Here is a 25,562-nt window from a genome sequence, read left to right as displayed (position 1 = left end):
ACTATTTTCTCTATACAATTTGTATTCATATACCTTTGACTATTGGATGTTCTTATAGGCACTTTATTTAGTATTGCCAGTGTAGCAGTATAGATACCGTCCCTCTCCTCGCTCCTACCTGGGCTCGAACCAGGAACACATCGATAACAGCCACCTCGAAGCAGCGTTACCCATGCAGAGCAAGGGAACAACTACTCCAAGTCTCAGAGCGAGTGACGTTTGAAGCGCTATTAGCGCGCACCCGCTAACTAGCTAGCCATTTCACATCGGTTAACACCAGCCTAATCTCGGGAGTTGATAGGCTTGAAGTCATAAACAGCGCAATGCTTGAAGCACAGTGCTGTTTGAATGAATGCTTACGGGCCTGCTGGTGTCTACCATCCTCAGTCAGACTGCTCTATCAAATCATAGACTTAATTATAACATAACACACAGAAATACGAGCCTTAGGTCATAAATATGGTCGAATCCGGAAACTATCATCTCGAAAACAAAACGTTTATTCTTTCAGTGAAATACGGAACGTTCCGTATTTTATCTAACGGGTGGCATCCATAAGTCTAAATATTCCTGTTACATTGCACAACCTTCAATGTTATGTCATAATTACGTAAAATTCTGGCAAGGCAGCCAAACTGTTGCATATACCCTGACTCTGCGTGCAATGAAACGCAGAAATCGTCTTGAAATCTAGCTTGGTAGAGAGCCAATGAGCTGAGGTAAACGGCAATATCTAATGGTTATATCCGGGAAGACCAGCTCTTGAACGAAAGTCGAGCGTTARGCAGCCATTCACCATTGAAGTTTCTACCCGAAGGAGCCACTTTGTTTGCGCGTAGCAGTATTGAGTCGAGATCATTTTCGTTATTTTATTGAAAGAATTATGGCGAGTAAATCTGGAAAATCAAAGGCAAAGTCCAGCTATACAGATCTACATGCAATTGACAGAGAAAGTGACAGATTTACAAGAAGATGTATCAGATTGTGGGACAAGTTTGGACTCCCAATTTGAAMAAATGTTTTTGTATGGAGAAGACGCAATTCTCGATTGGTAAGTAACTCTCATGCCGTTGTTTGAAAATAATACCAAAATGATTGTTTTCCCTACTCTATATATAATCTGTGTCTGTATGAGATTTTTTACATGTATTTTATCTAAACATGGAATAGAACCACAGATCACCAAAATGATTTAGTTTCCCTACTCTATATATTGTCTGTCTTTCACAGTCCCTCCGATTCTGATTGGGAGCCCCCACTGCCAAGGTGCCCTTCCCCCACAGGAGCTCGTTCATCTAGCCGGACCCCTGCTGTCTCCGGCTCCACACCTACCCCCGCCCTGCCAGGTGTGAAGTCTGTGACAAAGAAGCGGAGATGGGGAAGAGAAACCTGCAATCAGAGAGGAGGAGGGTCATGGGCACTCTGTGCTGGAGGAGGATGTGGCGCCTCCACTCCAATGTCCTGCAGCTATCAACGACTACAACAAGAGCATGGGAGGTGTTGACCTGTCAGATGCACTGATTGGCTACTACAATGTGCTCCACAAGACAATGAAATGGTACAAGACATTTTTCTATCATTTCATTGACATTGCAGTGGTGAATTCCTTCATCCTCCAGAAGGAAATGGCTAAGAGCTGTGGACAGCCCCACATCTCACAGCTAGCCTTCCGAAAGCTGCTCATCCAGGAGCTTGCTTGCTACAGCAAGTCTACTGCAGCACCTTCTGTCCCCTCTACCTCCTCTGCTCCAACCAGTGCTGTTCACCTGCCCAGATTCATCTCTGCAGGCATGAATGTGCCTCAGGGCAAAAAGGGCACAGTGGGGAGGTGTCAATGTGTGCTTTGTCACAGGAAATGCCCCATCACCTGCACCACTTGTTCAGTAACCCTCTGCTTTACAGCAGAAAGAGACTGCTATTGGGCATGGCATCAGCAGAACAATATTATGTATAGGACTGAGGTTCTTCACAATATTGTATATTATACATTGAATGTGTGTAAATAGTTACCCTTGTTATAGTTACCCTATTTAATTTTTTCAAATTTTCATWTTTTTMMMGGTGTGTTAGACTAGCATTTTAGTATTTTGTATATAGTCATTTACTTCAAAATGTATCACTGTACCAATTTGGCCACTTGGGTACATTTGGGCAACTTGTGTGGGACACCTGGGTGACTACATGCTCAATGTCATGTAGCACACTCGTTCCTGAAGATATCTTTTTGAAACATTTTTCAAATACTGTTGCCCTCTTATGTTCTGCATCAAAATTATCCCCAGCATCATATCTGAATGTTTGCCTGTTCTTGTTCAGTTGAAAGATGCAACAACAATAAAAACAGAAAACGTATGTTTAATTCCTTGTATTTTCTTCTACCAGATCTATGGTGTTATATTCTCCTATATTCAAATTTCAGTGTTTCCTTTCAAATGATACCAATAATATGCCTATCCTTGCTTCTGGGCCTGAGCTACAGACAGTTAGATTTGGGTATGTCTTCAGGCAGAAATTGAGAAGGGGTATCCCAAAGAAATTAAGGCATTGATGTTTATGGTTAGGTACACGTTGGAGCAACGACAGTCGTTTCGCACCGATTATACGAACGCAGGACACGCTAGATAAACTAGTAATATCATCAACCATGTGTAGTTAACTAGTGATTATGATTGATTGTTTTTTTTATAACATAAGTTTAATGCTAGCTAGCAACTTACCTTGGCTTACTGCATTCGCGTAACAGGCAGGCTCCTCGTGGAGTGCAATGTAAAGCAGGTGGTTAGAGCGTTGGAACTAGTTAACCGTAAGGTTGCAAGATTGAATCCCCGAGCTGACAAGGTAAAAATCTGTCGTTCTGCCCCTGAACAAGGCAGTTAACCCACCGTTCCTAGGCCGTCATTGAAAATAAGAATGTGTTCTTAACTGACTTGCCTAGTTAAGTAAAGGTGTAAAAAAATACCGATTTCCGATTGTTATGAAAACATTKAATCGGCCATTCCGATTAATCGGTCGACCTCTAATACGGGAAACTGGAGTGTGAATTCCCCAGCAGCGTTGCCGTTCTTGACACAAACCGGTGTGTCTGGCACCTCCTACCATACCCCTTTCAAAAGCACTTAACTTTTCTCTTGCCCATTCACCCTCTGAAGGGCACACATAAACAATCCATGTTTCAATTGTCTCAAAGCTTAAAACCCGTCTCCTCCCATTCATCTACACCGATTTACCAATTGACATCAATAAGGAATCATYTCTTTCACCTGCTCAGTCTCATGGAAAGAGCAGGTGTTCTCAGTGTATATAAAGGGCTGAGTCTGGTTTACGGTACAGTATCGATATCTGTCCATGTCTCGTGGACTCATGTCAGAAGTGTAATGTAGTGTAGCAGCCTGRCAGGTAGAACAGCTCAATAGTATTGCTCCTCTGGCTCTGACCACAAACAAATAATGATGAGTGGCGTTGTATCATCTGCTGTGCTGACCTAATTGCAGCCCTAATTACAGAATTGTACACTGATCAGGATACAAGAGCTAGCTGGGTTATCCTTCAATATATTTGGTAACAAACACCAGTAGCTACATACTGTACCATAAGCCAGACGAAGACCTTTGTGTATACACAATGAGTAAAACCCATCATGGACAACTGGGGGAAAATGACAGACTGCAGAGGACAAAGGGATGAAGTCAGCACTCAGAGGGACTCTGGTTTGAATATGGGAGAGGSACCATAGAGCTCCTTGTAACCCCTCTTACCTGCCTCGTCACAATGCTCTATATCAGTCAGCCCGCCACGGAACAATGAGTGAGATTTACAGCACATGAKCAAATGGGGCCTGCAGTCCACCAATGGCACGCAACGCTGCCTGGTTGGCCACCCAACTGCCTCTGACCCCTGGGAACAGACAGCAATCATCCCTTACTATAGACAAAAGAATAACAGACATCAATGGCCTTAGTCAAAACAACAACAGTATTCCCGGACTTCAGACAAGCCATCCCTGCCCATCCTCCAAACAGCTGCTACACCAGTCTTCAGACAAAACAACCATCCCTGCACTGGGTTAAGACCGCAGCAGGTAGGCTACCCCTGCTTTACAGACCTTGTCATTAGTGACAATGCAGTGGGGCCTGATTCACATCATGGCTGACTCATGTACTACACACAGACTGCTAATTGTTTGAGGATGTGGACCACACTACTGTTAATGCCAAACTGCACACATTATACCGGACAGTACTGAGGTTGAAGCCTTATTGAACCGTATCACTCTGGTTTAGGTTGGGGTGAAAGTTAGGGATTAGATGAATCTCTCGTGGACAGACTACGTAAACATACATGGTACCATAGATCTGTCATGATACCACCGGATGTGCGAGATCGAGCAGCATTAGTTCCAGTGTTTGGGTTTTTCATCACTGGTTAAATTGGACAAATAACGATTTCACAGGTGTTAGCATCATTTTAATTTCAGAAGGGAATGGGACATTTGGCCCATAAACTTTCCCTTAACGTGCAAAGAGAGGGTAAAGCTCTTCATTCTGGTTCCGATCCTCGTTCTATCGCTTCTCTTAACAAGTACGGACCCAGAACTCACTCGAGCATCTGACCAATTACGCAAAACTTTCGTTTAGGGTTAACAGATTAGGGTTAGCCATGCGCAAACCACACTGCAAGAGTCGCATGTTATCACATAGTTKATGTACAGTATGTAACCTAACCTCTCAGAACACGACAACATGTCTACCATTTGACTACTCAGAGTGGTGAAGTGGGGCCAGAGTGACAGGGAGAATCTTCGCTCTGACTGTAGGGGGGGAAGGAGGGGGGGGGGGGAAGGTAAATCCTTATGGAGCAGTGTGTCCTTCCCATCTTGTTGGGGAAATATGCAGCGACCTAGATGATTAATAAAACGAGAGCCAGTACCATAAGAGCAGTCTGGCCAGAGGAGAGTCCAAGCTGCACAGCATCATACCACTAGTGAAACAGCTCTATTCATACTAATAAGTGGCATTAACCCATACTTTGATCCGCACTGTGATTCATTACGTCAAATACTTTCCTCAGAACAGGTAAATAAGCAGCTCCTTAGCTGCTTAAAAAAATGACAGAGAGCAAGGTGGGCAGTATACGTAGCACAAAGTAGACAATTGTAATTTGCCTGAGCCTCAGGTGGTCTACAGAACCTTCCTCACACCCACTCCTCTTGCTTGTCCCATACGTATACTCTGCTACCTGGTCAGCAACAGCCTGTCTTCAAGTCTCACCTGCCCATTAAGCCAATCATTAGGTCTCACCTACCCAGCCAGGTATGCCCTGACCTTACCTGTACTTATGCAGTCTGGTAGGACACACACTCCTCCAGGGCAGGCCGTTCATCTTCAGGAAGTCCTCCATGTTCTTGACCTGAGGGGCATGCTCTGCTCCTGAGGCGCTGCAGCTCCCTGGGTCGGTGGGCCGTGGCTGGTTTAGGCCTGGTCCGAGTGGTAGCGGCTAATGCCACTCGCATGCTCTCGCTGTATGACATGGAAGCATCTTGCATGCGCTGCTGCTGCTTTTCCGTATCCCACTGCCCTGCCCGGCGGGTTTGGGGATCTGTAGGTTTTCGGAATGAGCGTAAATGGATTGACGCCTCACTGCCGCCCAGGGAGGCTGACCCCATGACAACCCTCCCGCAAACATCCCCCCTACTCTTGCTGTCGCCGCAGCGACCCACCACTCAGTGAGAGAGAAAAGTGGGTCTGAGACAGGAACTAGTAGCCAGCAGGACACAGCCACCTCCTTAAATAGCGCCGGACTACTCCCATAAGAGCTCTCCTGCTCTGCTCGGGGGCAGCAGTATCACACAGCCATGCATCGTGTAATCAGAGTCACGGCACCACCCCCCAGGAAAGACACACAATGGCAGGGTTAAACTGATAGGGTGCATTCAGCTAACCGCCTTGTGGTTAACTAAGGAGCAGGACCGTGCATTGGGGACAGCAGGAGGAGGAGACATTCAGACATGGGCCAGGGCAGGCAGACACCGTTCTAGGTTTTCTACTTGGATGTAGGAGGAGAGCCAAGAGACAAACCTTCTGACAACTAGCCAGCACCCAAAACCCTGTTAAAGCTTCAAGTTGTGATGGTAAAAACTTTTTTTTGTTTTGTTTTGTTTTTTAATACACGCACCAAAAGGCATCAGTGAACACAATTCGTACTGTGCGTGGATCCTACCAAAGGTTGAGAGCTAATTCGATTTTCTCCACTTTCTCAGCAAAGGATTAGTCTCAGCCTCCGCAATGGATTAGCATGAATCAGACAGTTGTCTCGTGTGCCATAAAAATATATKTAATTTTTTTAAATAACACACTACAGGTCAAAAGTTTTAGAACACCTARTCATTCAAGGTTTTTAATTATATATTATTATTTTTTACCATTTTCTACATTGTAGAATAATAGTGAAGACATAAACTCATGTAGTAACCAGAATAGTGTTAAAATATATTTTGATTTTCTTCAAAAAGCCACCCTATGCCTTGATGACAGCTTTGCACACTCTTAGCATTGTCTCAACCAGTTTCACCTGGAATGCTTTTCCAACAGTCTTAAAGGAGTTCCCACATTTGCTGAGCACTTGTTGGCTGCTTTTCCTTCAGTATGTGGTCTCACAAAGACACAGCGGTTGGAACCAACAATCTCCAATTTGGACTCCAGACCAAAGGACAAATTTCCACCGGTCGAATGTCCATTGCTCATGTTTCTTGGCTCAAGTAAGTCTCTTCTTCTTATTGGTGTCCTTTAGTAGTGGTTTCTTTGCAGCAATTCGACCACGAAGGCCCGATTCACGCAGTCTCCTCTGAACAGTTGATGTTGAGATGTGTCTGTTAAACTTAAGCATTTATTTGGACTGCAATTTCTGAGGCTGGTAACTCATCCTCTGCAGCAGAGGTAACTCTGGTCTTCCTTTCCTGTGGCAGTCCTCATGAGTCAGTTTCATCATAGCGCTTGATGGTTTTTGCGACTGTACTTGAATAAACTTTAAAAAGTTCATGAAATGTTCTGTATTGACTGACCTTCATGTCTTACTGACCTTCATGTCTTAAAGTAACGATGGACTGTCGTTTCTCTTTGCTTATTTAAGCTGATCTTGCCATAATATGTGCTTGGTATTTTACCAAATAGGGCTATCTTCTGTATTACCCCCCCAACATGTCACAACAACTGATTGGTTCAAACACATTAAGAAAATAAATTCCACAAATGAACTTTTAACAAGGCACACCTGTTAATTGAAATGCATTCCTGTTGACTACCTCATGAAGCTGGTTGAGAGACTGGCAAGAGTGTGCTAAGTTGTCAAGGCAAAGGGTGGCTATTTGAATCATCTAAAATCTATTTAGATTTGTTTAACACTTTTTTGGTTACCACATGATTCCATATGCGTTATTTCATAGTTTGGATGTCTTCACTATTATTCTACAATGTAGAAAACAGTAAAAAAATWAAGAAAAACCCTTGAATGAGTAGGTGTTCTAAAACTTTTGACCAGTAGTGTAGAGTGGCAAGAAAAAGTATGTGAACCCGTAGGAATTATCTGGAATTCTGCATAAATTGGTCATAGATGAAGATCAGATCTAATTTTAAGTCACAAGACAAACAGTCTGCTTAAACTACTAACACACACATTATTGTATTTTTCTAGTCTATATTGAATACATCATTTAAACATTTACAGTGTAGGTTGGGAAAAGTATGTGAACCCCAAGGCTAATGACATCTCCAAAAGCTAATTGCTAACCTGGAGTACAATCATTGAGATGAGATTGGAGATGTTGGTTAGGGCTGCCCTGCCTTATAAAAAATAAAATCACAAAATTTGAGTTTGCTATTCACAAGAATTATTGCCTGATGTTAACCATGCCTCAAACAAAAGAGATCTCAGAAGACCCAAGATTAGGAATGGTTGACTTGCATAAAACTGGAACGGGTTACAAAAGTATCTCTAAAAYCSTTAATGTTCATCAGTCCAAYGTAAGACAAATTGTCTATAAAGGGAGAAAGTTCAGCACTGTTGCTACTCTCCCTAGGAGTGGCCGTCCTGCAAAGATGACCAAGAGCACAGTGCAGAACGCTTAGTGACGTTAAGAAGAATCCTAGAGTGTTAGCTAAAGACTTGCTGGAACATGCTAACATCTCTGTTGACAAGTCTACGATACGCAAAACAATAAACAAGAATGGTGTTCATGGGAGGACACCACAGAAGAAGCCACTGCTGTCCAAAAAAAACATTGCTGCACGTCTGAAGTTTGCAAAAGAGCATCTGGATGTTCCACAGCGCTGCTGGCAACATATTCTGTTGACAGATGAAACTACAGTTGAGTTGTTTGGAAGGAACACACAATACTATGTGTGGAGGGAAAAAGGCACAGCACACCAACATCAAAACCTCATCCCAACTGTAAAGTATGGTGGAGGGAGCATCATGGTTTGGAGCTGCTTTGCTGCCTCAGGGCCTGGACAGCTTGCTATCGTCGACGGAAAAATGAATTCCCAAGTTAATCAAGACATATCCGCCAATTGAAGCTCAACATAAGTTGGGTCATGCAACAGGACAACGACCCAAAACGCAACCCAATTGAGATGCTGTGGCATGACCTCAAGAGCGCGGTTCACACCAGACATCCCAAGAATATTGCTGAACTGAAACAGTTTTGTAAAGAGGAACGGTCGAAAATTCCTCTTGACCGCTGTGCAGGTCTGATCCTCAACATTTGGTTGAGGTTATTGCTGCCAAAAGGAGGTTCAACCAGTTATTAAATACAAGGATTCACATACTTTTCCCACCCTGCACTGTGAATGTTTACACGGTTTGTTCAATAAAGACATGAAAACGTATTGTTTGTGTGTTATTAGTTTAAGCAGACTGTCGTGACTTAAATTGGCTCCCGAGTGGCGCAGTGGTCTAAGACACTGCATCCCAGTGCAAGAGGCGTCACTGCAGTACCTGGTTTGAATCCAGGCTGCCTCACATCCGGCCGTGATTGGGAGTCCCACAGGGCGYCGCACAATTGGCCCAGCGTCGTCTGGGTTTGGCCGGGGTAGGCAGTTAAGAATTTGTTCTTAACTGACTTGCCTAGTTAAATAAAGATTAAMAAAGAAAAAGATGAAGATCAGATCAAATTTTATGACCAATTTATGCAGAAGTCAAGGTAATTCCAAAGGGTTCACATACTTTTTCTTGCCACTGTGTGCGCACACACACAGGAACGTATTTAGACCACTTGACCTTTACCACATTTTGTTACGTTACAGCCTTATTCTAAAATGGATAAAATGGTCCCCCCCTRATCAATCTACACACAATACCCAATAACAAAGAAAAAACAGGTTTAMAAAAAATTAAGATTCGCCCAGCGTCGTCCGGGTGAGGGTTTGGCCGGGGGGGCTTTAGTTGGCTTGTTTTATCAACTCCTTGTGGGGCGCCGGGCGCATGCAGACTGACTTRGGTCATCAGTTGAACAGTGTTTCCTCCGACACATTGGTGCGGCTGGCTTCCGGGTTATGAGGGTGGGTGTTAACGAGTGCGGTTTGGCGGGTCAAGTTTCATTAGACGCATGACTCAACCTTCGCCTCTACCGAACKTGTTTGGGAGTTGCAGCGATTAGACAAGATTGTAATTTGATGTGATGAAATTAGGGGTGAATAAGGAAATTTCACATTTACATAAGTAATACAGTAACACTTTACTCAGATCTTTGTTGAAGCACCTTTGGCAGCGATTACAGCCTCGAGTCTTCTTGGCTATGACGCTACAAGCTTGGCACACTTGTATTTGCGGAGTTTCTCCCATTCTACTCAAGCTCTGTCAGGTTGGATGGGGAGCGTCGCTGCACAGATATTAGATCAGGTTCAAGTCTGGGCTCTGGCTGGGCCACTCTTGGCTGTGTACTTAGGGTCATTGTCCTGTTCGAAAGTGAACCTTCGCCCCAGTCTGAGGTCCTGAGCAGGTTTTCATCAAGGATCTCGCTGTACTTTGCGCCGTTCATCTTTCCCTCGATCCTGACTAGTCTCCCAGTCCGTGCAGCTGAAAAACATCCCCACAGCGTGACCCTGCCATCACCATGCTTCAAAGTAGGGATGGTTCCAGGTTTCCTCCAGACATGATACTTGGCATTCAGGCAAGACAGTTCAATCTTGGTTTCATCAGACCAGTGTCTGGTTTCTCATGATCTGAGAGTCCTTTAGGCAAACTCCAAGTGGGCTATCATTTGCCTTTGYTTGAGGAGTGGCTTCCATCTGGCCACTATACCATAAAGGCCTGATTGGTGGAGTGCTGCAGAGATGGTTGTCCTTCTGGAAGGTTCTCCCATCTCCACAGAGGAAGTCTGGAGCTCTGTCAGTGACCATTGGGTTCTTGGTCACCTCCCTGACCAAGGCCCTTCTACCCCGATTGCTCAGTTTGGCAGGGCAGGCAGCTCTAGAAAGAGTCTTGGTTGTTTCAAACTTCTTCCATTCAAGAATGATGGGACCAAGGTGTTCTTGGGGGACCTTCAATACTGCAGAATTGTTTTGGTACCCTTCCCCAGATCTGTGCCTCAACCCAATCCTGTCTCGGAGCWATATGGACAATTCCTTAAACCTCATGGCTTGTTTTTTTTCTCTCTGACATGCAATGTCAACTGTGGGACGTTATATACACAGGTGTGTACCTTTCCAAATCATGTCCAATCAACTGAATTTACCACGTGGACTCCAATCAAGTTATAGAAACATCTCAAGGATGATCAATGGAAACAGGATGCACCTGAGCTCAACTGAYTCTCGTAGCAAAGGGTCTGAATACTTTTGTAAATAGGGGCTCTTTTTTTAAATAGAAATATGCAAACATTTCTACAAACCTGTTTCGCTTTGTCATTATGGGGTATTGTGTGTAGATGGATTAAATAAACACTTTACTCATCAATTTTAGAATAAGGCTGTAACGTAACAAAATGTGGAAAAAGTATTTAGGGAATGCACAGTACTTCAGTAATTACATATTTAACCACTTGTCTATTTGCTATCAAATCCACTCTTCTTGTTGATAAACAAAGGGTTGAATAAATAGAAAATACCTTAAATCCATACATTTATAATTCTAGCGCAATTTATATCTATAGGCTACATTTCTATCATTGTTTTAGGCTGTCTGGCATTAGTGCGTATGCCTAAGCTTTAGGGCTTAACTATACACATGRCAAATAGCCTACATGACAATCGCCAAATGCATTTGGGAAAGGGCAACAAAAAAAAAATCGATCCATGGAGGCAAAAAGGAAAAATATCTGAGTTTAATTCAATAAGAGAAAAACTGCTAAATGGAGAGCTGAAAGGGAGGGCCAGAAAAGTCATGTTTGGAAAATATTTGGTGAAGCGGTAAAAGAGAATGATAGCAGTGATAATGCTATGTGTGATGATTGAGGCACTATTCAAATTCGACAGTCACAAGACGGGGACTTGAAATAGGCCTATGGCATGTCAAGGGAACTGTTGCCTACAGTTCAGATGGGTTAAAAGGAAACTGAAATTTGGACACTGACTGTTGGTCTATAACCTCGCATGTAGCCTTCATATTAACTCCTGCAGAATTGAGCATTTCTTGCACTAAAATAATACACCAAATGTAGGCAAAAAAAATAAATGAATCGGGAACAGGAGTGGAGAAACATTAATTATTTCTTTAAGCATCTTGAGAGAATGCAAATGTSCAGTCAGGGACCGTCTGTAGAGAGTGCCATCTTTATCAGCATCATAAAAGCTGAAAGTATTTCAATCAAATAAAATATGCATCCAAGGCAAACTGAACTCTTATCAGAAACATGTGTCATGTTTGCACAGCTTGCTATTTCCTTAGTCAAGCTGATGCCATTTGGACATTATGCACAGAAATGTTTTCCCTTTTTTTTTTTTTTTGTAATTGCATTTTCTCCCTGTTCCCTAAACGTCATTGTTCTGCAAAAGAAGCAGAGATGACAGAAACATTTACTGATGTCAACTAGATTGAAGCATTCAGTGTATTGATTTATGACATTCTGGTGAGCAAGTGTTCATTTAGTCTTCTAGGGCAGCAAATGACAGAAGAAAGCTGTATGTATCTAATTATAGACAAGTTGACTAATAAATAGCCTACTAAAATGTCGCAAATTATAGGAAGACACATATCTAAATCAGGCACAATAAATAATAATACTGCACCTCCTGTAAAAAAAATTAAAGTGTCTGTAGCCAACAGTGCATTTTCTATACTAGCGGGTTTAGGTCGGGAGCGGGCCTCAGATTGACACTTTATCACATATACTCAGGCGGTTGAAGATGGGTTATTAGCAATTGCGGGCGGGTGCACAAATAGTTGACCCGTGCACCACYAAAGAGCCATGAGCCATGGCAGCAATGCTGTAGAGAAAGCGATGCTGTAGAGAAAGCGCTGTGCTCAATCCTGTCACTAGTGGGCATCAGTGTTAAAGGTATTGTAATAGACAATACACAGCTTATTTCCCTTTGATAATGCTATGCAGAATATACACTGAATGTACAAAACATTAAGAACACCTTCCTAATATTGAGTTGCACCCCCCCTCTTGCCCCCAGAACAGCCTCAATTCGTCAGGGCATGAACTCAAAAGCTTTGTCAAAATTGTTCCACAGGGYTGCTTGCCCATGTTGACTCCAATGCTTCCTACAGTTGTCAAGTTGGCTGAATGTCGGACCATTCTTGATAAACACWGGACACTGTTGAGCATGAAAAGGCACACATCTTTAGTCTTGCACATTCACCCTCTGAATGGCACACACACAATCCATGTCTCAATTGTCTAAAGGCTTAAAAATCCTTCTTTAACCGGTCTCAACTTCACCTACACTGATTGAAGTGACATCAATAGCTGATCATAGCTTTCACCTGGTCAGTCTCATGGAAAGAGCATAATGTTTTGTACACTCAGTGTATGTCCTCAGTAACGAGACAAAAGACTAAACAGATCATAAAATGGGCTAGTCTACAGATTATTGCATGATCTGACACTGATTACAGCATAACTTGAATTGTTATATCAAGCAACATATTTCACATAAAATGAAATGACATGGTCTTTGCTAGTGTGACAATTCAGCTCAGATTGAATACTTTATCCATAGCTAAACAAAAAGTGCCAGTAAAGCACCTGAAATGTTTCAAATTACGATTTTAAAATTTCCATCRACGCTCTGGTGAAACACTGAACAAGAACCTTACAAAGTGCAACTTAAGAAGTGTTCTTATGCCCATTTTGGACAAATTAGRACTGTTCAGGCTGGGAGTTCTGTCAGCCTGTCATCATTGCCTTTGTAGTGAAAAAAAAAAAACATTTAGCTTTACAGCACCTGGGATTCAGGACATTTTACCCTGTAGATCTACAACGGAAGTCCGAAGACATTAAACTGCTATTGATCCCTAAAGTATATTGACTGATGCAGACACTTAAACAGCACTTTGTTTCGCTCCCAGTCTGCTGAAGGAAAGCTGTGGTATTAACCCTGCCACAAAGCACAGCCTCCATCTAACGTCCTGCTCAGCTTAGAATCAACTGAAAAAAAGCTACATAAAATCCTGAAGTCTTTCCATGTTTGCCATCAAGGGCGTAGGTGTCTTCCAGTTCTCCAGCTTTCCCTGTCCTTKCAGGCCAGTGGACTCCACCGCCCATAGAGAAAGAGGGAGAGGGGTTCCAAGCCAGGCAGCATGCATCTGCTCCAAACTACACATACACACACTCATCCAGCCAGCACCCCTCACACAGTGCACTCAAACAAATACAAGCAGTGGTCAATGGTCTTTGCTCAAACTCACCTGATGATTTCTAAGAGGCCGGCTCATGAGAGGGTGGTAAAGTGCCAGCCGGCTCTTATAAACACACACTGCCTGCAGCGTTGCAGCGTGTCCACCCAAACTGGGAGTGTCTTAACTGTCTAAACCAATTAGTGGATGAGAAAGTGCKCTCCCACCACTCTGCCCTATACCATCAGCAACACCACCCCCCTTCCCTGTTAGATCTCATGGAGGAAATCCATTTATGTCATTTAGTACCTCATCTTGCTTCTGCTAACATCAGCAAATAATATCAGGCCTGAATTATTTACAAAAGCTTTTGCGCTAAAAGCCTCTGTTGTTCCACAGGAAAGACTACCAGGAGCCAGTCAGAACATAATGAGTGTGTGTACAGTTAAGTACATGCACATGTCTAGCAGTCATCATACATCTGCTAGGCTAGGCTACAAGTCAGCCTAGAACTGACATGTAAAAACAGGAAAATAAGTTATTCACAAATACCCACACAAAAACACCCAGTCAGAAATCTTCTGCATTACATATTGAAAAGATAATACCTGGTCAGGTCAAGATCACTACACAGTACCTAGTCCATACATGTTCGGGCGGCAGGTAGCCTAGTGGTTAGAGCGTTGGACTTGTAACCGAAAGGTTGCAAGATCGAATCCCCYAGCTGACAAGGTAGAAATCTGCCGTTCTGCCCCTGAACAAGGCAGTTAACCCACTGTTCCTAGGCTGTCATTGGAAATAAGAATTTGTTCTTAACTGACTTTCCTAGTTCAATAAAAGGTTTTAAAAAATGAATTTAATAAATATGGAGGAAAACCATGAGCCTTGTGCAAACCAAAAAGTACGATGAAGTATCAAATTCAAAGAGAAAAATGTATTCTCACTAAATACCAGAGTGACAGACAGAGTCTGAGAAGTTTCGGGTTGAGGGACTACCCTTGACAGGAAAACCCTCATTCCCCTGGACATAGTACAAGGGTTAAGGAGGGTCAGAGCCGGAAATACTAAAAGCCTCATTGTGTAAAATCGTAAACATTAAATGGCCATCTCTTGGCCATACACCCCTTGCACAGCTGTCAGATTTTGCTGCCTTAAAATAAATCTAAAAAGTGATTACATTGGATTGTGAATTAGATTCTACCAACTCTGCACAGCTCTTAGGTRAACATAACCATTGTTTTTGTGAAAATTGCTCAAGCTCAGGAAACTTAATTGGGAATCATTGATGGAAAGCTGATTTAAGCAAATTTAAAGTCAGACATTCTGGGTTAGGTATCAAGAAGACTGAGGCAGGTTTTCCTCAAACTTTTTACCTGGGCTTTGCTCCTCTGATATTTATTTTGATCCTGACAAACCTCCCAGTCCCTGCCGGTGACAAGCATTCCATAACATGWTGCTATCAACACAATACTTGAAAATACAGAGGGTCGCACAAAATTGCATTCCCTTAACATTACTGGCCTGTATGACAAAGTGAAAAGGAAGCCTTTGTTAAAAAAAACTATTTTGAATTATCTGTTCAAAACAAGGTCCTGAAATAATACTGCAAGACAACGATATAAACTTTTTGGCTTAAAACAAAAAAACTTCAGGTTTGGGTCAAAGCCAATACAACACAAAGTGAAACCCAATGTATTTTCAAGTAATGTGTTTGCAGCATCATGTTATGGGTATGCTTTTCACTGGTTAGAGAAACCGGCATCTGTCTTCTGAAAACCTAACCCTAGTAGTGGGACAATTACACAAATTGTAATGCCAAAGACACACCAGAATGGCTTTACAAGAGGTGTTGAGTGTTCCTGAGGGGGTCCAGTCTCACTCCTGAATTAAATCGGCTTGAAAATCAGAGACAATATTGCAGTCAATAATGAATCCCAACCAAATTTACTGAGCTTGACCAATTTTGACACACACACACAAAGAGCAAAAAAAGAAACATCCTCTCACTGTCAACGGCGTTTTTAATTTATTTTTATTATACATATTTAAATATTTGTATGAACATAAGAATCAACAACTGAGACAAACTGAACAAGTTCCACAGACATGTGACTAACAGAAATTGAATAATGTGTCCCTGAATAAAGGGGGGGGTCAAAATCAAAAGTAACAGTCAGTATCTGGTGTGGCCACCAGCTGCATTAAGTACTGCAGTGCATCTCCTCATGGACTGCACCAGATTTTCCAGTTCTTGCTGTGAGATGTTATCCCACTCTTCCACCAAGGCACCTGCAAGTTCCAGGACATTTCTGGGGGGAATGGCGCTAGCCCTCACCCTCCGATCCAACAGGTCCCAGACGTGCTCAATGGGATTGAGATCCGGGCTCTTCGCTGGCCATGGCAGAACACTGACATTCCGGTCTTGCAGGAAATCACACACAGAACAAGCAGTATGGCTGGTGGCATTGTCATGTCAGGATGAGCCTGCAGGAAGGGTACCACTGAGGGAGGAGGATGTCTTCCCTGTAACGCACAGCGTTGCGATTGCATGCAAAGACAAGTTCAATCCAATGATGCTGTGACACACCGCCCCAGACCATGACGGACTCTCCACCCTCAAATTGATCCGCTCCAGAGTACAGGCCTCGGTGTAAACGCCTCATTCTTCGACGATAACCGCAAATCCGACCATCACCCCTGGTGAGACAAAACCGCGACTCGTCAGTGAAGAGCACTTTTTGCCAGGCCTGTCTGGTCCAGCGACGGTGGGTTAGTGCCCATAGGCGATGTTGTTGCCAGTGATGTCTGGTGAGGACCTGCCTTACAACAGGCCTACAAGCCCTCAGTCCAGCCTCTCTCAGCCTATTGCGGCCAGTCTGAGCACTGATGGAGGGATTGTGCATTCCTGGTGTAACTCAGGCAGTTGTTGTTGCCATCCTGTACCTGTACCGCAGTTGTGATGTTCGGATGTACCGATCCTGTGCAGGTGTTGTTACACATGGTCTGTTACACTGTGAGGACGATCAGCTGTCCGTCCTGTCTCCCTGTAGCGCTGTCTTAGGCGTCTCACAGTACGGACATTGCAATTTATTGCCCTGGCCACAACTGCAGTCCTCATGCCTCCTTGCAGCATGCCTAAGGCACGTTCACACAGATGAGCAGGGACCCTGGGCATCTTTCTTTTGGTGTTTTTCAGAGTCAGTAGAAAGGCCTTTTTAGTGTCCTAAGTTTTCATAACTGTGACTTTAATTGCCTACCGTCMGTAAGCTGTTAGTGTCTTAATGACCATTCCACAGGTGCATGTTCATTTTTTATGGTTCATTGAACAAGCATGGGAAACAGTGTTTAAACCCTTTACAATGAAGATCTGTTATCTTTTAAAGACAGGGTCCTGAAAAAGGGATTTCTTTTTGCTGAAAACTGCCTCTGGAAGCAACGACACCAGAAGAACTGTTCGTCGGGAGCTTCACACACACACACACACACACTCCCTCTCAAATGTGCCATGCAACATACTCTCACATTACATCAGGTCAACACATTCCCGGAAAAATAACTGCCATGTCCATTTAGTGTACAATGATGAAATGATTGAAAAGTGGTAAAAAGCCCTTCCCATCACACTTCTAGCCAGTCTGTGTGAGACTGACAGAGAGTGAAGCAGTGATCGATCCTCTCTCTGTGCCAGGGCAGCAGCGGGACTCATTGCACTTAAAAAAGGACAGAAATGTGCAAGAGAAGGCTCGGAGATCAAAATCCGATAGAGAGCTCATTACCCTGCATACACAGCGTCAGGATTTTTTATAACCAGATCAGCAGAATAAGGCTTRATCTCTCAGCGCATAAAAGATGATGCCTCTCTGAAACAGCAAGACCGACAACCCGGATACCACACTACTGGTAAGGTACAGTACAGACTTCAAACTGAAGTATGAGGTCATTTTTACATGCAACACTGATAACTATTTGAAAGTCTTTGGCAGAGTGCAATGCAAACTACAACATAGCATCTGAACAACATTGCAAACAGCACAATTGGGTGTCCAGCAGAGACTAAATCTGACTGCTAATTAGCCAAACGGRGACTAGAAAAAATACCATCAGTGCAGAGGATGATTCAGACTGACAGAAGTATGAGGCAGCAGTCCGAGCCGTGTTCCACTGTAAACACACAGACAAAGAGAGAGAGAGGGAGAGACCGAGAGAGAGAGAGGGAAGGGTACCTGTAGAACTGCAGCTGTCGTTTGGGGCTCCCATAGCGTGCGCTGAGGCCAGCGGAAGAGATTAAGAGAGAGCGAAGAGAGGAGGAGAGAGTACACCTTAGATTAACATGTAGCAGAAGGGAGGAGGGAAAAGCAAGCCACAAGAGAGAAAGGGGAACAACGTAGAAGAACACATGTAGCATGTGAGAGGAAAGCCTAGTTACACTACGTTTTACTATTCCTTGTGAATCACTGGACCCTGAATGTGATTCACTGACACTCAGACACCACACTAGAGGTGAACATATACACATGCCAACAGACCCGAAATTCCCAGATCCGACCCGGGACCCGAGCGGGTCAGGGTCCTAAATTGACTTTTTTATCTCTAATCTGATATAACTGCCACAGGTCTTGGGTATGTGCAATTAAAACTGATTTATTGACTGGACCCGTCCTCTGTTAATTGAATGTGTGAGGTGATGAGAACTGCAGGAGCTTGTTATCAGTGTCAGCCAATTGCCACTCAATAAAACGTATAGATTAGGTAGAGCTGAAAGTTGTTCCGACCGCTCACCTGTCGTGTGCATGCTGGTGAGGAGACCGAGAGAACGCGCGAGAGGAGCCTTGGCTACTGTTGATTGCGAAGATGGAGGCCTTTTTCATTGAAGTAAAATAAAGTTAAGAAATTGAAGTAAAATAACCATGAAAAAGGTTAAACCAAGTAGGCAGAGATGCAAAAATAATAATAAACTGCAATATTATAAGCTGTTCCTATATTCTCTATAAACAATAGCTTGCGTTACTTTTGATATTACCCTAATCAGGCTTTATTTACTGCAGGCCTATGAAGGCAGTGCGCAGTTGAACTTGAGGAAGAACGTTTTAGGCCTACCASAGTAAGGCCAGCTCCTTTAAATCTAACATTATAATGTTKATCTTTATCAAAAATATTCTGAGCGAAAATGTTCGAATTAGCCTCCTTCTGTAGGCTACGCCTATACACTAAGTATACAAAACAATAGGAACACCTGCTGTTTCCATGACAGACTGACGAGGTGAAAGCTATGATCCTTATTGATGTCACTTATTAAATCCACTTCAAGTCAGTGTAGATGAAGGGGAGGTGACAGATTAAAGAAGGCGTTTTAAGCTTTGAGACATGGATTGTGTGTGTGTGTCATTCAGAAGGTGAATGGGCAAGACAAAAGATTTAAGTGCCTTTGAAGAGGGTATGGTAGTAGGTACCAGTTTGAGTGTGTCAAGAACTGCAACGCTGCTGGGTTTATCACGCTCAACAGTTTCCTGTGTGTATCTAGAATGGTCCACCACCCAAAGGACAGCCACCCAACTTGACACAACTGTGGGAAGCATTGGAGTCAACATGGGCTAGCGTCCCTGTGGAATGCTATCGACACATTGCAGAATCCATGCTCTGACGAATTGAGGCTGTTCTGAGGGCAAAAGCAGGTGCAACTCAATATTAGGAAGGTGTTCCTAATGTTTTGTACATTCAATGTATCTGTACAAAGAATGCATTTCGGTGTTGGAACATGCTGCCGGTCATTCTTTCAGCGTAAGTTTCTATTTCTATATTTTGTATTATCGTCATGTATTATCGTCAAGGCCTATAGGCCTTTATGCACGCAATGCCCTGATGCATTTAACACTTTAATCTATGACAGCTGAACTGTGAGGTGGACAATTGTTTTGGAAAGTAAAAATAAATAKAAATAATATGCTGCACATAGAAAGACCTGAAATGGGACACGTAACACTAAGAAAAATGGTTCTCTTGCACCACATGCTGGTAGCATGTGGAACAGCAGGAAAGGGGATGTGCTAGAACAGAAATGAGTGTTTCCACTACAAACAGAAGGACTGGATTCCACACGACTGCTTGCTGTGAGAATCCTGAATAGAATGGAAGTGGCATGAAGTATGGACAATATATATATATTTTTTTAAATCAGGCTTGACAAACGAACTGCATGCACCATCAAACCACCATGAGTGTGTGTGTGTTTGGCCATGTCCGAAATCTGTCCTGCCTACTACTTACTAAACTAATATTTAGAATGTAATGTTTAGTAAAAACGTATGCAGTAAATAGGAACATACTGAGGATTTATCGCGCTTGTTTCCCGCCATTCGCACATTTGTTGAGTGCCTACCCTATTCTGATTATCAACGGTTTTCAAACATGTGGGTGTGAAAAGACGATTCTCTTCCTGAATAGCGTGCAGCAAATTCAACAAGATGAAAAGTAGAAATGAGTAGAACATCCTTGCATTTAAAGCATACAAAATTCTTGAAATTTCACATACTATAAAACATTATATTTTTGCATACCCAAAAAGCCTACTATTTAGAATTCAAGTATGGGTATTCGGACAGWCTGTACGTATTTGTGGACTTACTTGTAGATCATTCCAGGCGAGCCAGTTTGTCGGGAGAGGCGGGCAGGTGAGTCTGTGGTAGATTCAGGATACATGGAGGCGGGAGGGTGGGGATGTGGCCAGCCTGCAGAAGGGGTCTCTCTCTCACCGGGACAACAGGGGACTGTCTCTCACCAAACTGGGCTTCTGGAGGGGACAGAGCAAACAGTCAGTCTGTATACTGTCTGGATGGTTATAGTGATCAGGAGGAAGACAACTTATATACATTACTAATTCATTTATTTTTGTCAAATAGTCATTTCAGAGATCATAGAATGTCACTACTATTCACCAGTCACTAGATGGCACCATTTCCACAGTTACCACAGGCAGCAGCTTGAAAACATATCAGACCAATAAGCCTGCCTTCTCTGGGCTCAATGGGCTGTAACTACATTTACATTTTACATTTAAGTCATTTAGCAGACGCTCTTATCCAGAGCGACTTACAAATTGGAAAGTTCATACATATTCAACTAGGGATGTAAACTCTTTCATTTTGCAAACTACGGGGGAAAATGTTGCCCCGTCAGAGCTATGGTCTCTGCAGCCACATGATGTCAAAGCCCTGTACTACAACAACATCCTTATATACACACCACACACACAGACCTACCACACACATTTACAAAGTCATAGACATCCTCATACCTCGCCATCCTGCCCTTGCTGTGTGTGTGCGCTCAGAGCGACTAGTTTCTATGAATAATTCAACAGTTTTCACCCAAGAAGAGCACTGCTGAAGTAAGGCGCTATAACAGGAGAGGAGAGCTGGGGGGCGAGGGGAGGAGGGGAGGGTTCCCGTTTTTCTGTGCTCCGTTTTATTTACTTAACAAATAAGGAACACTCAAAATGTGCACTTATAAATCATAACAATTTTAATCAAAATACAGCTGTAGACAGAAGTCAAAGATCAAACATCACATATACAACTGATGTCTCTCATGAGTTCTGCCCCATAGGAAAAGTCCCAAGTTATTTTACTAAGCCCGAAGTCCAGTCCCAGTGATGTCACTGCATAAGTCATTACCTGCTACTCCTCAGACCAAGCCCATGCATACACAGCTATACAAACTTGCAAGAGAGATACAATAGTTCCAGTGTTTTCTAAAGCCTCAGCAGTAAATGTCCACTCCCCCAAGTTGATTTTTAGAGGAATGTCTGACTAGCCTCTTATCTCTTCTACTCCCCTGCAGGGCTCTTTATCTTTGAAGTGCTTTCTCACAGACCCCATGCAATAATTCACACATTTCTCAGACCATTTCTTCATAAGAGGCAAAGACTTAGAAAAGACTGTGGAACAATTTTAAAACCTTATCATGAATATATATATATATATATATTTGTTAATCTATAGTCTAGGACCCAATAAATGTAGAGGGGTCCAATAGCCCCTCCCCTTCTATTAATACAACATAAGCATAATCAATTATTATAATACATCAAACATTTGGTGCAGCCCCTATCATGACCCCAATTTGACCCCATCAGTACTACAGAGGGCCCGGTGAAAAAAAAAAAATCACAATTGCATTAAGCTATCTACTGTACTCTGTGTTCCATTTCCCTTTACATTATAGTTCACATAGGACAGCATTGCTACAGTAACGGTAACTACCCCTGTGTGTATATGCAGGAGTAGAGACCGAGGTCTTTTACCGGCTGCCTGACCAGCCTCTATTTCACTACACACTGAAATCATGTGTGCGAGCCAGCCGTGAGCAGTCGCTGGTCTGCTGATAATGATGACGTGAAGGTGACTTTCTCCTCACACCAATGACAGAAAATAAGGTGTCCCCTTTTCAAAGACTAATTTAACGCTCGCTGGCCTCACCACTTCAATCCTGCCAGCCAGGACGGAACAAAAGCCCCTGCCTGGTCCCTTCTTCTACAAGGTGATGATGATGGCATCATGATGACTAGATGAAGATGGGCTGTGTTGTAGATCTAAACGGACACGGAGGGGATTCTGAAGGACTCCACCTGGCTCGAGAGTCATTTATTAAAAATATCACAAAAATAAATAAATAAAATCTATCTATCTACTGCCACCGACTCCCTGATTACTAACAGAGGACGCAGGAGCTGTCATGTTGGGCCCTTCCTTTAAGAGGCTGCATGGTTTCGTGGTACCAGACCTCAACACCGTATTCTTGAACGGCTGGAGCCAAGGCTAAAGTGTTAGTAAATGGTATTTAGCCTATCCTGTTCAGGAGACCTACAGTCTCAGTCAGTTAAGTGTTATGCCCTCAGCACACCCCAGAAAAGTTAGGCTAGGCTGAGTGTTTTTCCCTTTGCCTTGACAGTTTACTATTGGTGCATCAAAGTCCTCTGTGTGTGGTAGAAGCATATACACTAGATGGCTGTGCTGTGCTGCAGTAGAAAAGAGAGCGATACTTACTGCAGCACTGCGGTACAGACTCGTCCCGGCAGCACATCACAGTTGGAGAGTTGAGCTCAGATTTACTGCTCTAATGGGCCAAGGTGCACTCTGCAGATTAAAACTGCAGGCAGGGAGTCAGAGGTGCACGACAGACCCTTATCGGATCAGAACCACCCTCTGGCCCGACACCACCATATGCTGATCCAAACACATCAGGACAGGCAGACTAAAGGACAGAAGTCGTGTGAAGGAGGAGGACGGCCCAACGAGACAGGGTGGGGATGGATTTAAGTAGAGAGGTTGGAATAAAGACAACAAATAGAACAAATGCCTTAGTATTGCCTGTTTAGTGTTTAGCCAGTCGTACATACTGGAACCTACATACTGGAACCTTCATTCCTGTCCAACAAAAGGCAACATGGAGTCACCAAAGGCAACCGATTATGCTTTTCCATAGGCTCCAGCCAACCACACCTACACCCAGCCTGAGAGAGATTCCTCGAGACGGGGCTTATATAAGTAGGCAGCAGAGCGGTCGTGGCCTGGAATGTACAGTAGAGTGTTAGTAGCACGAAACACACATGGATGCCAACAGATGGCACTAGAAGAGAGGACAGACGAGAACTGCCAGGGGTGTCCTGCAGCAGGAGAATGGCCAGACAGACAGGTAAATAATAATACTGAAGAGATCTCAATATGGATCTAAATAAAGGCCAGGAGAATCAGAGGATCCCAAAACAGCTATATTCATGTCACGGTTCTCATAATTATTTGATAAATTATGAAAAGTTGTCTTTGTCACTGCATCCTAGTCTCATCATCAACAACAGACAGACGGATGAGCTGTAACAGGCACTGCGGTGTGAAAATGGCCTCCTTTTTGATACATTGCGGAGAGCCCTTGATTACAGAAGCAGTACAGGTCAGTCACTGCCAGAAAAAAAAAATGCTCATCAAAATAATTTGCATAAGTAGCCTATTTTTGCAGCAAACGTCTGACACCAATCATATGCTCCCTGTTTGGAGTTAAAAGCACATCCATGAGCCTCACTGTCAGGCACCATTAATGGAGGCCTACATTCAGGATAGCAACTGTTTAGATCAATTAAACCATACAAAACAAAGAGTTTGGAAAATGATCTTCAATATGGCATCATGAATGGATCAAAGGGAACACTTCATGTTGTTAGCATCTACTTCAGCTTTGCTGCTTAGCATAAAGTCCATACTGGTTTGGCTTCATGACCACCATGCTACAGACCAGCGCTGTAGGGTGTACAGCACAGAGGTCTGAAGAACGATCATCGTGTCCAGTAAACGATCTCCAGTGGTAAAGCCTATGTGCTGCCTGTGTGAWGGACAATCACAGGCCTGGTCGTGTCATTGACAGGCCAAAGTTGAATCCTCAGACGACTCACCAATCCTCAGCACCTCATTCTGCTTCTGTGATGGGCTATTGGCAATCGCTCACATGTAACGTGTTAGTTACGACACACAAACACGCGCAAACCACCACATGCCATTTGTAATATGAGCAAGATAGCCCACACACTATTTTCTTGGGGCTGGGAATTGCCAGGGACCTCAAAATACATATCATGATATCGTATTGCGATTCTATATGTATTGCGATTCAATACTGCGATTTGATGTTGCAAACATTGATCCCTATAGGTCTGCTGCAGAAGGACAYYAGACAGCCATTAGTGATGGAAATGTTTAAAAAGTGCTTAACACAAATTGGCTCCCTTTTTAAAAACAGTTACATAATCGGGATATTATTTACGATATATCATCTTCTTTTGACAATATCGCAATATTGTTTTCACACTAATTGGCTGGACATGCACCAAAACGCCAGTATTTATCCATTATAGCTCTTTTTAAATAGTGAGTCAAACTCGTTTTCTCATGTCTCTTGTCCCTCTGTAGCAGACATACGCTGAGCAATATGTTTGGAACATCGAATCACAATAAAATCACAGTATCGAATCGCAACAAATATAGAATCGTGAGAATCGCAATACATTTCGTATTGGGAGGTCCCTGGCAATTCCCAGCCCTAGTGTCTATCAGTGGCTGGTGAGAGCTGCTTTCTCCATTGGTTATGGAGCTGTACTAAAATGTATGGCTTACCTCAGGCTGTAACATGTTATAAATAAGGCCCGGCCATGCCAGCGCAGCAGGAGACAGCTACTGTAGCAGCATCACACAGCAGAGCAGACTGCAGCAGGAATGGGAAACCCCTCATCTCTTTGGGTCCAACCCACCAAACGTTCTCCCTCTCACCAAACTAAAGGGACAGAGGTGCGATATTAGATAGTGTTAGTCCAGCTTCACACATGGCGTGTGATCGGTCACTGTGCAGGGGACAGAGGGGAGTAATGTGGTTAAGGGACTGTAACCTTGTTTCCCTCACTGAGGCATCCGCCTACCTAGCCACCACCTCCTACTCAACTCATTTAAGTCCATAGGTTGGCAACATGGTGTCTTCCATTTCAAACTGCTTTTGACTTCATTCTTATTTCTCGCACACACACACACACACACACTTTACAGTACCACCAACTACCACATACTGCAGCAAGGGAGAGAGGGCAGAGCAGAGGAGACAGAAGATATAAGATCTCTGCATACGTGCGCAAAATGCACAGTCAGAGGTGACATAAAAATATCTCCTGCAAACAGATATGGTGGAGCGGAGCAGATCGATCAGATGGAAATCAGAAGAGCCCAGCGGAGAGGACAATGATATAGCAGTGAATA

General features: G+C 43.4%; 1 protein-coding gene across 6 annotated transcripts in view; it reads right to left on the bottom strand.

Annotated features, from left to right (window-relative positions):
• kcnab2a (potassium voltage-gated channel subfamily A regulatory beta subunit 2a) overlaps positions 1-25,562 on the bottom strand; it is a 131,220-nt gene that overhangs the window by 80,950 nt on the left and 24,708 nt on the right. For 3 of the 6 annotated variants that reach the window (XM_023992719.2, XM_070445015.1, XM_070445021.1), the window contains exons 2-3: positions 20,396-20,560; positions 17,997-18,038 (exon numbers count right to left, since the gene is read on the bottom strand). In XM_023992719.2, the coding sequence (XP_023848487.1) occupies positions 17,997-18,038; positions 20,396-20,469 (116 nt within the window). In that variant the 5' untranslated portion in view covers positions 20,470-20,560. Of the gene's footprint in view, positions 1-17,996; positions 18,039-20,395; positions 20,561-24,932; positions 25,090-25,562 lie in introns of all 6 variants that reach the window. The other 3 variants (XM_023992733.2, XM_070445027.1, XM_070445017.1) reach the window with 2 other exon arrangements.

This window comes from Salvelinus sp. IW2-2015, linkage group LG1, assembly GCF_002910315.2.
Source record: "Salvelinus sp. IW2-2015 linkage group LG1, ASM291031v2, whole genome shotgun sequence".
Classification (NCBI taxonomy): Eukaryota; Metazoa; Chordata; class Actinopteri; order Salmoniformes; family Salmonidae; genus Salvelinus; species Salvelinus sp. IW2-2015.
The sequence above is the reverse complement of the archived record's forward strand: the minus strand, read 5'-3'. Positions and strand labels throughout refer to the sequence as shown.